Source organism: Rhamphochromis sp. 'chilingali' (genome assembly GCF_963969265.1).
Source record: "Rhamphochromis sp. 'chilingali' genome assembly, chromosome: 2".
Classification (NCBI taxonomy): domain Eukaryota; kingdom Metazoa; phylum Chordata; class Actinopteri; order Cichliformes; family Cichlidae; genus Rhamphochromis; species Rhamphochromis sp. 'chilingali'.
The window spans coordinates 68,749,713-68,769,904 of NC_137930.1; the positions used below are offsets into that span (position 1 = coordinate 68,749,713).

General features: G+C 45.2%; 1 protein-coding gene across 1 annotated transcript; it reads left to right on the forward strand.

Annotated features, from left to right (window-relative positions):
- Nucleotides 1-2,221: 2,221 nt before the first annotated feature.
- On the forward strand, nucleotides 2,222-12,612 carry LOC308392366 (cytochrome P450 2F3-like). Its single transcript, XM_080875356.1, has 11 exons — nucleotides 2,222-2,525; nucleotides 4,090-4,252; nucleotides 10,302-10,454; nucleotides 10,551-10,711; nucleotides 10,840-10,908; nucleotides 11,014-11,118; nucleotides 11,299-11,437; nucleotides 11,659-11,744; nucleotides 11,866-11,967; nucleotides 12,049-12,190; nucleotides 12,278-12,612. Exons 1-11 carry the CDS (start codon nucleotides 2,364-2,366, stop codon nucleotides 12,463-12,465), a joined length of 1,470 nt encoding a protein of 489 aa, XP_080731482.1. The 5' UTR covers nucleotides 2,222-2,363; the 3' UTR covers nucleotides 12,466-12,612.
- Nucleotides 12,613-20,192: the final 7,580 nt, after the last annotated feature.

Here is a 20,192-nt window from a genome sequence, read left to right on the forward strand (position 1 = left end):
TCATCAAAACACTTAACTGAGCAGAATTAAGTGAAACTGTAACATCCTCATATGATGACACACCACATCATTGTTGTGAGAATGCAAACTTTGTAATTGGAAGTTTGCACGGCTGCCAGGAAGGGACAGTTTGGTTTCTGGCTGATGTTAATGAGCGGTCGTTGCTCTCTCGTTCTCTCTGGAATGGCTGCACGGAGGATGTAACACCCAATAAGCGCTGAGGTTGGTGTCCTTGTCAGGAATCAGCCATCCTCAGCTTCCAGGTTAGGAAAATTGGAACCAGAAGATATTCAAATACATCTCTCCACAGCTGCTGATGAATTCCACAAAAAACAAAGTTTGTTAAAAACACCGATTGATCATACATTTATTCAAAAATCATTGATAAGTGGATAACTGCAATATATAGTTTATAATTTCAACAATGTCCTGTAAAAAATGGAACCATATATGTCAGATGTAGCGTGGTGCTTGTGTGAGTACTCATGTTACTAGGTGGGCAGTTCCTGCTTTAAATGCATTCACTTAGATTTAGAAATCTAAGAGGCCAGAAATGTTTGAACTCACGTATGAACCTGAACCAATAGTGTCATGATGCATGCTCGATCATCTTTGATTGAAGAGCATCACAAGTTGATCTTGTTAATCTGGACGCACCTTTTTTTTTTAGTGGGAGAAACGTTTCGTCACTCATCCAAAGAAGGTACATCCAGATGAACAGAATCAACTTTTGGGGGTTAAATCAACAGTGTCACTGCCCTCTGCTAAGACTGCAACACTGTCTTTCCCTGATGTTTGCCAGTCTGCATTGCTGACCTTCCACCTGTGTGTTGTCATTCCTCATGCGTCTTCAGTCCAAACCTTATTGGATAGTGATCACTGCCACCTGCTGGCCGGTTTAACAATTTCCAGGCAAAGATTTGAAAATTCAAACTTTTGAAGCTGGACTGTTTATTAAGCTCAGTTAAATGTGCCAAATAAAAAAAGAAATTAAATATCAAATTGCATATATGAGTTTTGACATTTTTTTTCAATTTACTGGTCAAAACGTTATCTTGCAATTTATTTTTGGATGGTCAGGTAAAAACACCACACTCATGATGTAGTTTTCAAAAACGGAGTTTCCATCAGACTTGATCACAATTTTTGATCACTTTGAATTCCTCATCCTGTTTCACTGTTACAGTTCAAGTTTAATTTCACTCGTTTTTTTTCCTCTGATCTCTGCCTATAAAAAAAATCCTGTTTGTACTTGACCCCACCCATCGTTACTCCTCCACCCACCTGCTTCTGTGCTCATCTTTGGCCTCTTCTTTCTGCCGTCTGCTGTCCATTCACAGTCCGGCCGAAACCATGGTAACATGGTAACACTCGCTGATGATCAGTTATGAGGTGCATGTGATTATGACCGCTTACCCTAACCTCGTACAGATGTGTATGACAGATACAATAAGGGTGAAATTAGTTTCTCGGGCTTCTTCTGCATTTTGACTTTGTTATTTTTAAATAATGACGTGTGTAATGTATGATGAGTCTAATTTTACCAGTTTGTTTATTACCTGTTAAGGCGCAGATTACTCTAATTATGTCCCGATACATAACACCTTAGAGAAGATTACAGGACTGCTGTTCATGTCATGGATTCTGGGATGTTTCAGTGTTCACAGTTTTGTTTTATTTCTAGTCTGTGGTATTGATTGAGTTCGTTTTAATGTAGTTCAGTAATGTTTCTATTGTGTTTTGTATTTGTTTTATTTGTGTATCATTGCTGTAGTTTCAGCTTTGTCTAATTCCCAGTGTCTTCACTTATCTTGAGTATTTAAAGCCTCAGTTTAATAGTGCTCGTTGTCAGTGTTATCCTCCCTTAGTGCACCTTTGTTAAAGAGCTTCGATTCCACTCTTTGCTGTTTGGTTTTTTGCTCCTTGCTGCTGCCTTGTGAGTCCTCCATTTGGGGCCTTTACTGCAGTTTGCTTCAAACACTTTGCTTCAAATCTTGTTTGATTTACAATCAAACAAACCTAAAAATCATTTAAATGAGCACATTACCATGGAAACAGGAAGATACACGGGCTCTCCCCCTCTATCAGTATTCACCTCAGCTGCGATGCATTGAGAGAACTCACTGGCTTCTGTGTTTTAACATGGGCAGAGTTTAAAAAGAAAATACTCAAGTCTGACACAAAAACATATGGTTTGGTTTAACAGTGGCTCTCACTGAAAACCTGCAAAACTCCAATGGCCTCCCTCTTTAACAGCCTCTCTGAACTTTGACTCAGAGGACAAAGTAAACACTTACAAGAGACAGGGCTACTGCTACTACTAATGGCAAGTCAGCCAGCTTTCAGTACAGTCCAGTTTGACCATGTTCCTTTCTGTTGTGCTGCTGTGGCTCTGTGTTTGCTTCATTGTTCTTCAGCTCAAATCTCGGAGACCCAAGAACTTTCCACCGGGACCCCCTATCCTGCCCCTGCTAGGCAACACTTTGCAGCTGAGCCTGGAGAACCCTTTAAAGGACTTCGAAAGGGTAAGAAAAAAAATGCTGCAATAAAGAGGATTTTGTTTAAGGTGCATATTGTTATGGCACTGGTGAAATTACTACTATTAGCATTTAAATATGTCTAAATGTCTGGATGCTAATGTAGCCAGTCTGGCCTTAAACTCTGATTGCCGTTAGTTCTCTGCGTTGTGTTGTGCGAATGACCAGAGGACTCAGCTCTCACTTTGCCAGCTGGGTGGATTTATTCTCCCCGAACTGTTTAAAATAAAAACAAAACAGTACAGCGACTTCACTTTACTGGACTTCTGCATGAACACCTTCAAGGGAGAGAGAAGCATAGCGGCCCACATGAGAAGCCACCTGCATGCTCCTATGCTCTGGTCTGAGATGGCTAACTAGCATGTTACAATAAAGTGCTGTACTCGACAGAGAAACTAATTCACACTAAAAGATCGAACAGAACTGTGAGACAAAATGCAGAAAGGGAACGAGCAGTGTTTGGATTACTTCCAGTTACTTTAACTGTGTTTATCCGCTCTGTAACTGAGAACACTAGCTTACGCTCACCTCTCCTCAGCGGGGCCTCTACACAACTGAGGAAAATAGCGCTGCGCAGCTACAGGAAGTGACTTTGTGGGAAGTCAAAGGTCCCATAAACAAAATAAAAGCTCCCAAAATATAAATACAGAAAATAAACATATATAAATAAACACATATACATAACCAATACTGACAAAGCAAGATAACACTGCAGGATGGATCTTTGGTGAAATATAAATTATTTTTTAATACACCCGTTACACTAACACATCAGGAAATTTTTCTGCTTTTCCTGAAATGAATGAAACCGTTGCTGTTACAAACTGAATGAAACATAATGACAACCAAAAACATCTTGAGCTGTAAGGGCACAAATTACCTGGCAGCAACAACAGTGCACCCGTTTGCTCTGTGTGATTGCAAAACATGAACTTGGCGTCCCAGCAGTACTGCACCTCTTACACAACAGGAGTTTTCTAACATCTTTATGTAGATATTTATTAAATATGTTTATAATTTGAATGAAAGGAAGTTGTTATTTTTTGTCCTTCAAGTTATTTTAAAAACAGTTTTTTTTTATAAACAACAGCAGACTACCAATATTTCACCAAAGTACTGCATCAGATAAGATAGTTATTCTACAATGTTGGGTGTGTGTTAGTACAACACACTCATTCGTTTCATAGTTCAGCAGTTATAAAGGAGACAAAAGGTTTTGGTGGGTTAGGACACGTGCCAGCAAGCAAACTGTCCAGGGGCCAGTCTCTTCTGGTTGGACATGAATACATTTGCATCTGATTGGCTGACAATAACCATATCACACAAAGGTGCCATTATGCCCGGTCTTAGATCATGTTACAGCAGGCTGCTATATTAGGAACCACACAAAGCTCTACACAGGAGGTTTGTCCCTAAATGCATTTTATCCTCTCTGTATGTTTTGTAATATTTAAATGCAATGTTTCTATATCATGTGCTCAGCTGTGCAAATATGTTTAGCCCACTTTAAACATATGACTTATCCTGTGCTTGTTATCGCCTTCCCTCCCAGCTGAGGAAGTCTTATGGAGATGTCTACAGTATCTTTATTGGCCCTAAACCAGCAGTAATCATCAATGGGATGAAGGCCATAAAGGAGGCCATGGTGACCAAGGCTAGTGATTTTGCTGGACGACCTCAAGACTTGTTTGTTAATGATGTCACCAAGAGTAAAGGTAGGAATGGATGTTTGTATCTGTGTGTGCCTGTATGTCTGTGTCTATATGTCAGGTTGGGTATCAGACGCCACCTCTCTGGGGACATCTCAGGCCCTCCAAGGTTTGGAGGCCTATCTCCCCCTACCACCACTTCCCCTGCCAATGGCGGACTCCCTCAGGTGTCGGTGCGTTGGTGGTTCTTTGTGTCTGGGGGTGGGCGTCCAGGTACACACCGGCTCACTCCTTGGCGGCCGCTTATCGGGGCCTGGAGCCTGGGGCTCGCTCGGGCCACTTCGGAGGTGGGGTGCCCCCGGCCTCTCGGCCTGGGGCTCGGTCACTCAGGCGCAGCTGGCTGCCGGCGGAGCTCACGGGCGCGTCACTGCAACTCCCCCTGGCTTCTGCTCCGCGGCTGCTGAGTGAGCTCTTTCTGGGACAGTGGCGCGGCTGCCCCTCTGTTGGTCTTCCTTGGTCTCTTGTGTTCTGGGGACCTCTGGATGTCTGGAGTTTTGATCTCCTCCATACCTGCTTCATGCCCTGGAGGACGGGGCTGTGGCCCCCCCACACTCTCTAGCAGATCGTTACATGGGGAAACCTTTGGAATGCAAGCATGCTGATCCACACAGGTATGCACACAGGTGTACACACGGGTATTCACAGACGCGGACTAAAGCTTTCTTGGCTGCTGCCTCAAAGCACATTGTGCGCTGTCTATCTTGCGTGCTGCACAATATCGTTTATTATTTAGTATCTACTGATATTTACTGCTAGCTAGTTTATTGTGATGGTGCCGTTTTTTTTATTATGTTGCTCTTTGTTGTTTGCTTTCTCTTCTGTTTTTTTTCTCCATACAGGTGATCCAGGTGTTTTTTTTGTTTGTTTTTTTTTCCTTTCTTCCCCCCCTTCTCACCATCTCTTCTCCCCTTTGGTTTTCTTTCTCTCCCTCTCTTTCTTTCATTCTTTCTCCCTGTCCTATCCCCCAGTCATGTCTGTCCCGTTTGTAGCAACTGAAAATAAAATAAATTCATAATTATAATAAAGGTCAATCAAATGGACCAATATGGCAAGACCATGATGATCCACTTGGTAAAATAAATCCGCTTGGCATCTTTCTTGGCCTTAAGACAACAATTCTGATGCTAAAGATCCAAAAGGGACACAAAAAAAACAAACAAAAAAAAAGATGTCACCAAGAATAAAGGTAAAGCAGGTATTATATTGTATAGGACACATTTTTGTCTTTATATTTTTATCATTTGGTATGCAGTATATGCATATTTCACCTTTGTTCTTCTTGCATTATTATCTCAGGAAATGACTTTGAGGTAACACTCAGATAAGAGTGTTTTATACACTGTGTCAGTAACATGTCACAGTAGTATTTGACATGTGAAACAAATGAAAAGGAAATAATAGCACTTTGTGTATGTTTTTGTAAAAGGCATCTCAACATAGTGTGCAAAAATCACAGAGCGTAAGCATGTTGGAAATATGATACACTGATAAAAAAGCATCTGAAAGAGGCAAAACAGTGAGAGTTAAACCGTGGCTACACCAGAGTTTGTTTCTCTTTAAGAAAACCAGTTTTTTGTTCAGTGTTCATGTGAAACAGGACGTGTGGCAGGCAGAGAGTGAACCCAGTGTGCAGGACTCAGCAGATACACTTAGATCACATCTTTATTAATGCTGGAAATGAGACAAAGCAACTATCCATCCATCTTCATCCGCTTTATCCGGGGCCGGGTCGCGGGGGCAGCAGCCTAAGCAAAGAGGCCCAGACCTCCCTCTCCCCAGCCACCTCCTCCAGCTTATCCGGGGGAACACCAAGGCGTTCCCAGGCCAGCCGAGAGATATAATCTCTCCAGCGTGTCCTGGGTCTGCCCCGGGGCCTCCTCCCGGTGGGACATGCCTGGAACACCTCACCCAGGAGGCGCCCAGGAGGCATCCTTGTCAGATGCCCGAACCACCTCAGCTGGCTCCTTTCGATGTGGAGCAGCAGCGGCTCTACTCTGAGCCCCTCCCGGATGGCCGAACTTCTCACCCTATCTCTAAGGGAGAGGCCAGCCACCCTTCGGAGGAAGCTCATTTCCACCGCTTGTATCCGCGATCTCGTTCTTTCAGTCACTACCCACAGCTCGTGGCCATAGGTGAGGGTAGGGACGTAGATCGACCGGTAAATTGAGAGCTTCGCTTTTACACTCAGCTCCCTCTTCACCACGACGGACCGGTGCAGCGTCCGCATCACTGCAGCTGCAGCCCCAATCCGTCTGTCGATCTCCGGCTCCCTTCTCCCATCACTTGCGAACAAGACCCCGAGATACTTGAACTCCTCCACTTGGGGCAGGAACTCATCCCCGACCCGGAGTGGACACTCCACCCTTTTCCGGCTGAGAACCATGGCCTCAGATTTGGAGGTGCTGATCCTCATTCCCGCTGCTTCACACTCGGCTGCGAACCGTTCCAGTGCGAGCTGGAGGCCCTCACCCGATGAAGCCAACAGAAACACATCATCCGCGAAAAGCAGAGATGAGATTCTGAGGCCACCGAAGTGGCCCATGCACCCTCAAGTATCCTCGAGAGGATAAAGAGCTGGTCCAGTGTTCCGCGACCAGGACGAAAACCGCATTGTTCCTCCTGTATCCGAGGTTCGACTATGGAGACTCTGAACATGGTCCATTCGGACTCAATGTCCCCAGTCTCCCTCGGAATGCTGTTGAAGCTCTGCCGGAGGTGTGCGTTGAAGATCTCGCGGACTGGGCCTCTGCTAGACGTTCCCAGCACACCCTCACTACGCGTTTAGGTGCACCGGGTCTGTCCAGCGTTTTCAGCAGGTTGGTTCCAGAGTCCAAGCCATGCGTAGAGGTGAGCCCGACTATATCTAGCCGGTACCTCTCAACCTCACGCACAAACTCAGGCTCCTTCCCCACCAGAGAGGTGAAAGTGAAACCAACTAGGCTGTTTGATCGAAACTTAAAGTGTGGTGTGACGTGAGAGCAAGTATATAAATAACTAGGCTTCCGTTTGTGCTTCAGACCTGGAGTTGTGTGTTTTGTCTTAAGGTCTCCATATCCAGAAATGTAGAATAAAGATCATTTTTTAAAGTAAAAGACCACTTTGAGCCGTGTCTTTCTTGGCCCTAAAGAATCGAAAAGAACTGAAATTTAATACCCGGTAACACTATCCCGGGCAGGGTAAATTGTTCCCTCGATGTTTTCTTCATAAGGGTCTTTTGAAAGCAACTAAACAAAGAGAAAACACTGTTACGACCCATCTAGGGCCAGGAAATAACACGAGTGAGGCACTCGCGCTCCCCCCAAACACCCAAGCAGCGGCAGGGAACAAATCTGTTCTTTACAGTGGGGCAAAAAAGTATTTAGTCAGTACCGATTGTGCAAGTTCCCCCACTTAAAATGATGACAGAGGTCAGTAATTTGCACCAGAGGTACACTTCAACTGTGAGAGACAGAATGTGAAAAAAAAAATCCATGAATTCACATGGTAGGATTTGTAAAGAATTTATTCGTAAATCAGGGTGGAAAATAAGTATTTGGTCACCTCAAACAAGGAAAATCTCTGGCTCTCACAGACCTGTAACGTCCTCTGTAAGAAGCTTTTCTGTCCCCCACTCGTTACCTGTATGAATGGCACCTGTGTGAACTCATCATCTGTATAAAAGACACCTGTCCACAGCCTCAAACAGTCAGACTCCAAACTCCGCCATGGCCAAGACCAAAGAGCTTTCGAAGGACACCAGGAAAAGTATTGTAGACCTGCACCAGACTGGGAAGAGTGAATCTACAATAGGCAAGCAGCTTGGTGTGAAAAAATCAACTGTGGGAGCAATCATCAGAAAATGGAAGACATACAAGACCACTGATAATCTCCCTCGATCTGGGGCTCCACGCAAGATCTCATCCTGTGGGGTCAAAATGATGATGAGAACGGTGAGCAAAGATCCCAGAACCACACGGGGGGAGCTGGTGAATGACCTGCAGAGAGCTGGGACCAAAGTAACAAAGGTCACCATCAGTAACACACTACAACGGCAGGGAATCAAATCCCGCAGTGCCAGACGTGTTCCGCTGCTGAAGCCAGTGCATGTCCAGGCCCGTCTGAAGTTTGCCAGAGAGCACATGGATGATACAGCAGAGGATTGGGAGAATGTCATGTGGTCAGATGAAACCAAAGTAGAACTTTTTGGTAAAAACTCAACTCGTCGTGTTTGGAGGAAGAAGAATACTGAGTTGCATCCCAAGAACACCATACCTACTGTGAAGCATGGGGGTGGAAACATCATGCTATGGGGCTGTTTTTCTGCCAAGGGGACAGGACGACTGATCCGTGTTAAGGACAGAATGAATGGGGCCATGTATCGTGAGATTTTGAGCCAAAACCTCCTTCCATCAGTGAGAACTTTGAAGATGAAACGAGGCTGGGTCTTCCAACATGACAATGATCCAAAACACACCGCCCGGGCAACAAAGGAGTGGCTCCGTAAGAAGCATTTGAAAGTCCTGGAGTGGCCTAGCCAGTCTCCAGACCTCAACCCCATAGAAAATCTGTGGCGGGAGTTGAAAGTCCGTGTTGCTCGGCGACAGCCCCAAAACATCACTGCTCTCGAGAAGATCTGCATGGAGGAATGGGCCAAAATACCAGCTACTGTGTGTGCAAACCTGGTAAAGACCTATAGTAAACGTTTGACCTCTGTTATTGCCAACAAAGGTTATGTTACAAAGTATTGAGTTGTATTTTTGTTATTGACCAAATACTTATTTTCCACCCTGATTTACGAATAAATTCTTTACAAATCCTACCATGTGGATTCATGGATTTTTTTTTCACATTCTGTCTCTCACAGTTGAAGTGTACCTCTGGTGCCAATTACTGACCTCTGTCATCATTTTAGGTGGGGGAACTTGCACAATCGGTGGCTGACTAAATACTTTTTTGCCCCACTGTATAATGTGACAACAAAACGGGAATGTCAACACTTCAGGGTGAGCCAAGGCCAAAATAATAAACAAAGCTAAAATCTAAACAAATCCCGCACCCCTGACCTTACCAAAAGTCAAAAGTAACGACAGGGTCTGACCTCCTTAACTAATTCAAAACAGGAGAAAACTGGTGGTCAAAAGAAATGGCAGCTCACCCCTACCCACTCCACTTCCACAACTGTCAAAACAGCACTGCAGGGGTACACTGCTGGGTCGTGAGGAGAAACGCGAGAACCTCTCCCACCGCAGCACTCCAGCCTCCTTTTAATGGGCTGGAACCAGTCACGTCGGAGCTGTATATCCACACACCAATCGGAGCAGGGCCCTGGCACAGCTGAATTAACATAAACAGATGCATTGACTGCACAAAACAAACACATAAAAATAGGGTCAAAGACCCCAGACCAGACAGTTCAGGCTCCACCAGCCTCCTGAAAGCCAGGTTGCTTCACTTTTCTAGTCAAACACTTAAAAAGAGGCAGCATGGCGGCTCAGTGGTTGCCTGGTGGTCTCCCTGTGTCTGCGTGGCTTTTCTCCTGGTTCTCTCTCCCAGAAGGTTGATTCTGTTCATCTAGACATAGTGTTTTCAATGGGAGAAATGTCTTCTTCAGTCTTACTTACATGGATGATTGAGCATGCACCAAGACATTTTAATCCTGGTTCTCTGGTTTCTTCCGTCATTAAAACATGCTCTCTGTATCGGAGCATGTCACTCTCATCAAAGACCTTTTTAATCTCAAGAGTGTAACTTCTTGGTCAAATAAAAGATGAAATAAATATTACTAATACTAAATTCTTGAACTTTGCTGACAATGTCCAATTGTGTAGTTTGGCACTGTTAACACGACAATCCCAAACTAGATACTGCATGTGTACCATCAGCATGACTCTGTAAAGTGTAGTGGTACTAAAAAGGTCTGCATGCAGTTTATACCTGTCACCCAGCGATTTTAGTGAATTTTCTCTACATTAACACAATTTAGAGTTCTAGAACATAACAGCAGTGATGATCAAAGGTTCAAATAGATGATTCTTAAGTTTGTTGTTCCCCTTTTGTGTTGGTGAACTTGTTGTAGGGGTTATTCTGGCAGATTATGGCTCTAGTTGGAGGGAACATCGTCGCTTTGCTCTGATGACTTTGAGGAACTTTGGTCTGGGGAAGAACTCGATGGAGGACAGGATTCATGAAGAGATTAAATACACCGTCAGTACCCTGGAAAAGAGCATTGGTATGTCATTTAACATAGAATTGTTCATTGTGCTGTTGTTTCTGTTGTTCTTGTGTATTCCTTTGGTTTTTATAACTTACATTACGCCTCCCACAGGTAAAACCATGAGTCCTCAAGTTATGTTTCACAATGCAGCGTCCAACATCATCTGCCAGGTCCTGTTCGCTAGACGCTACGAGTATGACAATGCGCTAATCAAAGTGATTGTTAGGTGCTTCACTGAGAATTCCAAGATAGCCAATGGCCCGTGGGCTATGGTGAGTAAAACAGCAACAAAATGATAAAATAAAAGAAATGACTTAATTATTGCAAATACAGCGTCCTGTAACCATCTTCTGTTACAACTGAAGCATAGAGGAAAATAAACGATTGTCCTTCTTTGCAGCTGTATGACTCTTTTCCTTTAATTCGTTACCTACCACTGCCCTTCATGAAAGCCTTCAAGAATGCAGAGGTAACATTTAAAATCCCTTTAATTACATTGAAATAATCTGTGGATTTCATCAATATTAAGAAAAAGTCAATGCTAATACAGTCATAGTTACTTGTGTTTTTTTAGACAGTTGAAAATCTTGTAAATGAGTTTATAAGAGAGCACAAGAAGACCCGAGTTCCCGGAGAGCCACGGGACTTTGTTGACTGCTATCTGGATGAACTGGAGAAGGTGTGTGTGAAATGAGGAGTTTACTATCCCAGATATTATAATAAAGCAATTGATTACATTTAAAATAACTAGAAAAAATAGATTTTACATTAAGGAGACTACACATATGGCTGTGACCTTTTCACCCTGTAACAACAAAGTTGAATTTCCTTATTTGCATAAATCATTCCTCTGACTCAGAGAGGCGATGATGGGTCTTCATTTTCAGAAGACCGGATCTGTCTGCACGCTTTAGACCTTCACTTTGCTGGCACTGACACTACATCCAACACCCTACTTACTGGATTTCTTTACCTTATGAACTATCCGCATGTACAAGGTAAACCTGCATATTTTCTTCTTTTCTTTCAGTTCAACTGATGTTTGTCCATTTAAAATTGGTTGCACTTACCTTTGTGTGACACATGCCACTTATATGCTGTAGACTATGACAATCAATGGAAAGCAACTATTTTCAGCCGATTGGTTTAACTCAACATACTGCTGATTCACTGAACATATTTGGTATAATGTCGGTAACGTGTTGCCCTGCTCTGGCAGAATGGTGTCAGCGGGAGATAGACCGAGTGTTGGAAGGGAAAGACTGGGTCAGTTTTGAGGACAGACACAATATGCCCTACGTGCAGGTGCCGTACAGCAAAGTTTTATTCACTATTGAACTTATTTTTAAGGTGCCCACCTGGTTCTGGGTGCACACATACATTCTGCTCCAAGCCAAAGCATGAGAAATGTCTTCTCTTCATCCAGGCTGTGATTCATGAGATACAGAGAGTTGCCAACACTGTTCCTCTCAGTGTCTTCCACTGCACCACTAAAGACACAGAGCTGATGGGTTATTCCATTCCCAAGGTAAGGGCCAACTGGTTAAATAGGTAGAGGCAATAAAGTGACGAGCATCCTTAATGGTTTTGAGGTTGATTTCGTCCTCAGGGAACAATGATCATCGAGAATCTGACCTCAGTGCTCAGCGAGGAGGGACAGTGGAAATTCCCTCATGAATTCAACCCTGAAAACTTCCTCGATGACAAAGGAGAGTTTGTTAAACCAGAGGCCTTCATGCCTTTCTCTGCAGGTACATGAAGACACGATTCACATACCGACATAGATGATTAAATCTTCTGTCGTAGATGATACTGAGGTATTTTTTTCAACGTCTCAGGTCCTCGGGTGTGTCTCGGGGAAGGTCTGGCTCGCATGGAGCTCTTCCTCATCATGGTGACTCTGCTGAGGAAGTTCAAGTTCATCTGGCCCGAGGACGCAGGAGAACCAGACTTCACTCCAGTCTATGGGGTCACTCTGACTCCCAAACCTTACCGCATGAAAGTCCAACTCAGAACGCCGCAGTGAGGTCACAAACTAACCATGGAAATCCTGGAAATCCTGGTGGGAACGCATCTGGGATACTATTAAGTGAAAGATTATAGAGCATTCCAGTTTTTGTCTTCTGTTGTATTATTGAAACAAGAAATAAACACATGAAACTCCCCTTTATGTTTCTAACAGTTCCTGCAGTCTAAATATTTATTTTCACACAGTCCTTTTTTTCTTACTGTAGCATCCCCGGTTGAAAAGATGGTCTCTCAAACTGATGGTTCACAATCCTTTTATTAAACAGCCGTGTATGTGAACACACCGTAAGAGCTACAACATACAGAATAAAAGACTATTAGTAAATCAAACAGTGTGTTACCTTTAACCTTTTGACTTATTCATTTATTACAAATTAATTCTCCTTACCTTACATAACAAATAACACTAAAACTTGTAAATTATTGCATATAACAGGGAAATCGTTGCATCGCTGCCTAAACATGACGAGGTACGTTAGCGCCCTCTAGTGGGTGAAAACTTAGCCTTTATGCTTAGTAGCGGTCAGCAGCTACATGCTCCGTAAAACAACAAAATGCATATCTACAGGACAAACTTTGTTACAAACCTTGTTCCCTCATCAACCAGGTGCTAAGAAACTGCTTTCGACTCAGTGTTGCACCTTAATAGCCGTTCTTTTCCCCATTCCTGTCCATTAACCATAGAGCACACCTCTCTGTGCATTAAAACTCGCGCTTCTGCCATATGGTTTACGCCACTTGATTTACGGCACCTTGTCGCTCTGTGACTTTCAAAATAAAAGCATTCACTCCAACAATATAATAGCCACTCATAAGTTTACAAAACACTTTACCAAATATTAATGAGGTCATTTACACTTAGCTCACAGCTCTAAACATGGACTAAAGGCAGCTACCAGCCAAACAACGTTAAAACATCAAGCAACCACCTTACAAAAGTCTCTTGCACTACTACAGGCGTCTGACCACTGTCAACAGTCAGTTTTCTTGTCCCGGGCTCTGTGGGGCTGGGCGACGCTGCTGTTCTGGGCCCCGGTCCGGATGGGCCTGGGCCCCTGTGACGGAGTTACACCGTCCCGGGCTGCAGACAGCTGATCTGGGCGCATACACGCACCACCACCATTAGTTTCTACAATTACCGTGGCTGCGCGTCTTTTCGTCGACCGGGCAGATAAACAAAAAGGGGTGAGAGGTATATTTTGAGCGGCGCAGAGGGTGGCCAACATATTTTCCCACTTACCTTTAATAAAGCCGGTCGCGTAGACTCGCTGTGATCGCCGATTATACGGGGGTTATGCAAGCCGATGGTATGGTGTTCCGGGGTTTAAATGGTGGGTTCGCGCGCGCTTGAAAGATCACGTGAACTGCATTATTTTTTTTGTTTGTTTTTTTTTGTTATTGTGAAACACTGTAGGCTGCCTGGAATTGGCCATAAATGTCTCTATATACATATATGTATTGTAGGAATACAGCTGGAAATAAGCTGAGGGGGAAAGATTGTTTGGTAAAAGGAATAATAAAGAGCTTGCAGAGAAAAGCGTCTGGACTTCTTTAAGTTGCTTGAAGCGTTTCACCTCTCATCTGAGAAGCTTCTTCAGTTCTAAGGTCAAATGGTGGAGAGTCCATGGCTCCTTTGACTACGATGACCTGGATGACTGAGAACCTTCACAGACAATAATAAAGAGATGACTATTATGCCTAGTGGGAGGGGCCATGGGGTATAAAAGAAGGCTGTCAGGGCCTACCTGGTTTCTTTTCAGTGAGATGTTACAGAGAGGGTAACATGCAGACTGTGTTTTGTATATAGATGTATAGATGTTGTATATATGTTTGTTTTGTGTTGACTTAAGTTAGTTTCCTATTTTCTTTGTAAATAATCTCTATGTCTGTCTCCACGTTGGTTGAGTGTGGAGTAAGTGCATATGAGAGCATGAGGGTGGGAATGGATGTTTGTGTCTGTGTGTGCCTGTATGTCTGTGTCTATATGTCAGGTTGGGTATCAGACGCCACCTCTCTGGGGACACCTCAGGCCCTCCAAGGTTTGGAGGCCTATCTCCACCTACCACCACTTCCCCTGCCGGTGGCGGACTCCCTCAGACATCAGTGCGTTGGTGGTTCTTTGTGTCCGGGGATGGGCGTCCAGGTACACACCGGCTCACTCCTTGGCGGCCGCTTATCGGGGCCTGGAGCCTGGGGCTCGCTCGGGCCACTTCGGAGGTGGGGTGCCCCCGGCCTCTCGGCCTGGGGCTCGGTCACTCAGGCACGGCTGGCTGCCGGCGGAGCTCACGGGCGCGTCACTGCAACCCCCCCTGGCTTCTGCTCCGCGGCTGCTGAGTGAGCCCTCATCTGGGACTCTCCTCAGCTCTTTCTGGGACAGTGGCGCAGCTGCCCCTCTGTTGGTCTTCCTTGGTCTCTTGTGTTCTGGGGGCCTCTGGATGTCTGGAGTTTTGATCTCCTCCACACCTGCTTCATGCCCTGGAGGACGGGGCTGTGGCCCCCCCACACCCTCTAACAGATCATTACATGAAGGAACCTTTTAAAACAAGCGCGTCCATGCTCACAGGTGTACACACGGGTGATCACACCCACAAACTACACCCTTTTTGGCTCCTACCTCAAAGCACACTGTGTTCTGTTGATCTTATGTGCTGCACAATAATGTTTAATATTTAGTATTTACTGTCATATTCCCATATATCATTGTGATGTTGTTTATTCTATTACTCTTGTTCTCTTCTGCTTGTTTTCTTTTTTCTTTCTCAGCAGGTGATCCAGGTGATCGATATATGCTTTTTTTTTGTCTGCTTATTTAGTTGGTTTTTGTTTTTTTTGCCCTTTATCCCGTCCCTCTTCTCAGCTGTTCCCCCCCTCCCCCCCCTCTTCCTTTCTCCCTTTTCTTTTCCTCATTCAAGTCTGTCCCGTATCTAGCAAGTGAAAATAAAAAATAAATAAAATAAACAATAAAAGGTGAATCAAATGGACCATTACGGCAAGGCTGGGATGGTCAATTTGTTAAAGTAAATCCGTTGGGCATCTTTCTTTGCCTTTAGACAATAATTCTGATGGCAAAAGAGCCAAACGGGACAGGCCAAAAGAAACAACAAAAACAACAGTCAGTTTTCTTGCATTTATATGTTCATTTGTCTCATCATAAACAGTCACACTGAACAAAAAAGTCTGTGTGTGGGGCACTGAGTCACAGGCTGACTTGCAGTCTATCCAGGTGGTGCACAGGTTGGGGAGCGGGGTCTTACAGCATCGAGCGACAGCCATGTCTACCATGGAGCTGGTGCTTCACCCCTCTGCCGAATCCTTTCTGCGCGCCGCTCATGTATTGACCCATGTGCCTGTTCATCTTAGACGCTGGCAGGAGCATCCATGTGATACTGATACTGATACTGAGGTTATTGGCCGGTAGTTGGATGGGACCGGTCCCTTCTGGGGGTCCTTGGGGATCAGGACTGTCCGGCCTTCGGTTAGCCATTCCGGCTGTCTCTCATTGATTAGCAGCTGGTTCATTTGTGCTGCCAGATGCTCGGGGAGTGCAGTCAGCTTCTTCAGCCAGTAGGCAAGAATCATGTTGGGGCATGAAGAAGCAAGTTTTCATACTGGAGACCCTCTGGATGTCTGCCACTGTGATGGTTACAGGACAGCTGTTCTGTCCTGTGACCTAAAACTCAAAGTTGCCAGTCAGAGCTTTTAAACCCTGTTTTCATCACGTTTGATGAACATGCTTCCTGCAACATCCCCAAGTCCTAGTAGTAATAATAAGATGATAAATGAATTCTGAATAATAATTCTCTATATAATAATAAGATTAATAATAATTATGGAAATACTGTTGTAATGGTCCCTATTGCCAGTCTTGGCAGCCGGGGGTCAGTCCGCCAGGGCCTCCGCTCCTGGCCGCCACCCGGCACACAATGCACCCGACCCCTATGGCGCCTCCTGCGGGTGGTGGGCCTGCGGGAGGATGGGCCCATGTCTCCTCTTCGGGCTGTGCCCGGCTGGGCCCCATGGACTAAGGCCCGGCCACCAGACGCTTGCCCTCGGGCACCCTCCCCGGGCCTGGCTCCAGGGTGGGGCCCCGGTAACCCTATCCCGGGCAGGGTAAACTGTTCCCTCGGTGTCCTTTTCATAAGGGTCTTATGAATCGCTCTTTGTCTGGTCCCTCACCCAGGGCCAGTTTGCCATGGGAGACCCTACCAGGGGGCAAAAGCCCCCAGACAACATAGCCCCTGGGATCCCTGGGACACACAAACCCCTCCACCACGATAAGGTAGCGATTCAAGGAGGGTTCGCAGCTGGAACGGTTCGCAGCCGAGTGTGAAGCAGCGGGAATGAGGATCAGCACCTCCAAATCTGAGGCCATGGTTCTCAGCCGGAAAAGGGTGGAGTGCCCACTCCGGGTCGGGGATGAGTTCCTGCCCCAAGTGGAGGAGTTCAAGTATCTCGGGGTCTTGTTCGCAAGTGATGGGAGAAGGGAGCCGGAGATCGACAGACGGATTGGGGCTGCAACTGCAGTAATGCACCGGTCCGTCGTGGTGAAGAGGGAGCTGAGTGTAAAAGCGAAGCTCTCAATTTACCGGTCGATCTACGTCCCTACCCTCACCTATGGCCACGAGCTGTGGGTAGTGACCGAAAGAACGAGATCGCGGATACAAGCGGCAGAAATGAGCTTCCTCCGAAGGGTGGCTGGCCTCTCCCTTAGAGATAGGGTGAGAAGTTCGGCCATCCGGGAGGGGCTCAGAGTAGAGCCGCTGCTGCTCCACATCGAAAGGAGCCAGCTGAGGTGGTTCGGGCATCTGACAAGGATGCCCCCTGGGCGCCTCCTGGGTGAGGTGTTCCAGGCATGTCCCACCGGGAGGAGGTCCCGGGGCAGACCCAGGACACGCTGGAGAGATTATATCTCTCGGCTGGCCTGGAAACGCCTTGGTGTTCCCCCCGATAAGCTGGAGGAGGTGGCTGGGGAGAGGGAGGTCTGGGCCTCTTTGCTTAGGCTGCTGCCCCCGCGACCCGGCCCCGGATAAAGCGGATGAAGATGGATGGATGGATGTTGTAATGGTATTCAGAGAATTCTGATTTTATTTCATTATGGTCACTAAATATTGGTGTTTATTGATTAAATGCAGTAACACAACGGTTTTACAGACTGGGGATTTTAAGCTTCCCGACGAGTGTTTCTTGCTTCTCTCTCTGTCTTTGTGTGACGACTCCCACCGCTCTGAGTTTTCTTTGAAGGAGACTGAAACCATCAGAATCAGAATCAGAAAGGGGTTTATTGCCAAATGTTGAGCAGGTTTACAACATTAGGAAATTGCTGCGGTGCTTCAGTGCAAACATAGTGTCATAAATAGCACTTAAATAGACATGGAAAAAAATAAAAGTAGGGATAAGAATTAAAAGGATCCACTACATCATTCATTTAAGCTGAGTTCACCTGTGTGAAAGCACTATTTAATTCAATTCAGTAGCACTGTGGAACTGATCCTGACTGGACGCTGACTTGTCTGAGGAACGCTGAACATCAGGAATGAACTAAAGAAATTCCAAACTCTTAAACATTCCAAAGATGCTTTTCCAGGATTACGAGATTAATATAATGCACACTTTGCTTATAGTGCTAACACTTGTTTGTGGAGCTCTGTGAAATATTCACTGCTGATTTGTGCTCAGGTGAGTTTTGAGTCTGGACTTAAAAAGAGGGATGAGTGATGTTTCTTATCTCAGGAGGAAGGACGTTCCAAAGATGGGGGGGCAGAGCAGCAGAAAACCCTGCGCCCCACGATGGCTAGCCGGGGAAAGGGACGGAAAGAAAAGAAGAGCTGAGAGACCGAAAAGGAATGATGATCTGAACAAGGTCAGAGGTATGAAGGCGAGAGATGATGGATAGCCTTGAATGTAGTGAGATAGTGAGATATACCTAATAAAGTGTCCAGCGATTATATGTATTGAATGTCCCCCATCAGCAAAGAACACATCTATGGTTGGTGTTCACAACTGTTATCATCATATAAGATGATGATAACAGTTCTTGCTGATTGGAGCTGGCTTGGCCCTGACTTATCGACGAATTGAGAAAGCAGAACCGGCTGTTCAAACCCCCACAAGGCTGCCCGCTGGGATTGAAACGATGGGACGAGGCGTGAATTCTCAAAATGGGCTCATTGAGTGCAGCACGGATAAGATCTTGGAGAAGCTTACGGCTGCCGTGAACACTCCGAATAAGACCTCTGAGTGCAAATTAGATTACATCTCGGAGAAGCTCACTGCCGGTCGTGAGTTCTCAGAAATCGGCTCTTTGAGCACAAGAATGACAACATCACGGAGAAGCTCACGGCTCTCCAACGGGAGATTGAGAGACCAGTGTTGGACTGTTAGAACAGCTTTGAAATTCATATGAGTTGTTCGCACTAAAGTAAAAACCACCATCACTTCATGCGGAGACCCCTTTGGCGCCAGCTGCGGTCTCAAGGCTGGAGCTGAACAACAACACCCTGATAACGACTGTGTTGAGTCTGTTCCTTCCCACTCCCTACAAGGCCACCTGGGTTGGCTGGAAGACTGTTTACTTAGCCTGGCAGGACGAAGGACACTGTCTCAGCTGAACTCTGGACACGCACACAGACATATATACACATGCAGATGTACACTCATCCCCCCTCCCCCTCCAAACGCCTTCGACACTTATTCCCCTCCGATGCTGACGGTGGATCAAGGAGACCAGCGCTTATGCTGCAGGCCCGGATGTACTGTCTAAATCGGCTGTCTCTCACCTTTACCCCCCCTGTTGCTTGTCATGTGTTTCTTTGGTGTATTTAGAGTTTTTTCATGTGCAGAGGTGTTTTTTCTGTTCTCAAACTGATCTCCCTGTTGGAGCTCAGTCTGGGGGGAGTTATTTTGTTCTCCTCGTCTTTCCTCATGTTGTGCTTTTTTCATGTTATACCTCTCTGACCTGTGTTCCCCATGTGATGTTTGTGTAATGTATATATGGTGGGAAGGGTAAGACGGCGCTGGCACGGCTGGCAGCCTTAACCAAATTTCCCTCGGGATGAATAAAGTATGATCAATCAATTAATCAATAACAGTGGAGTTCAGTTTTTTTCTCTGTCAACTCCAGCACTTACCTTTGGCCTCCAAAGCTCGCTTACTTACCTTTGGTATTCCAACTTCTTGTTAATCAATACGTGACACTGATTGGGGCTGTTCGATATAACAGTATATATCGGATAACGATATGAAAACGTCTATCGTTTCATATTACGCTATCGTTTGTTTCGTGGTGTTGCAAAATAAACCTTTTATGGTGATGGTCACTGTAGAGGCTATATTAATTTCTTAAAGTTGTCTTTTTTTCTTATATTTAAAATAACCACACTACAGATGGACAAGCAACTGTTTTAATGCGTTGTCATTAGCAACAACAACGGTAAACCCATCGTGTGACTCCACTGTCCGCTTGTGTATTTTCCACATAAACCTTTCACAATAAAGCTGAAGATCCTGTTGAGGTTTTTCAAAATAAACTGGAATGATGACAACAAACATTATTCTCAAACATCAAATTTCAGAATATGCATCAAACAAATGACCTCAAATAAAAACATAAAGTAAGTATAAATGGCACTTAGAGTCACCACGTGGATGCAGGCACAAAGAATACCAGTATGACCAGTAAAGATGAGGCAGAACCAGGTAGCTCCAAACAGAAGTACCAGTCCAAAC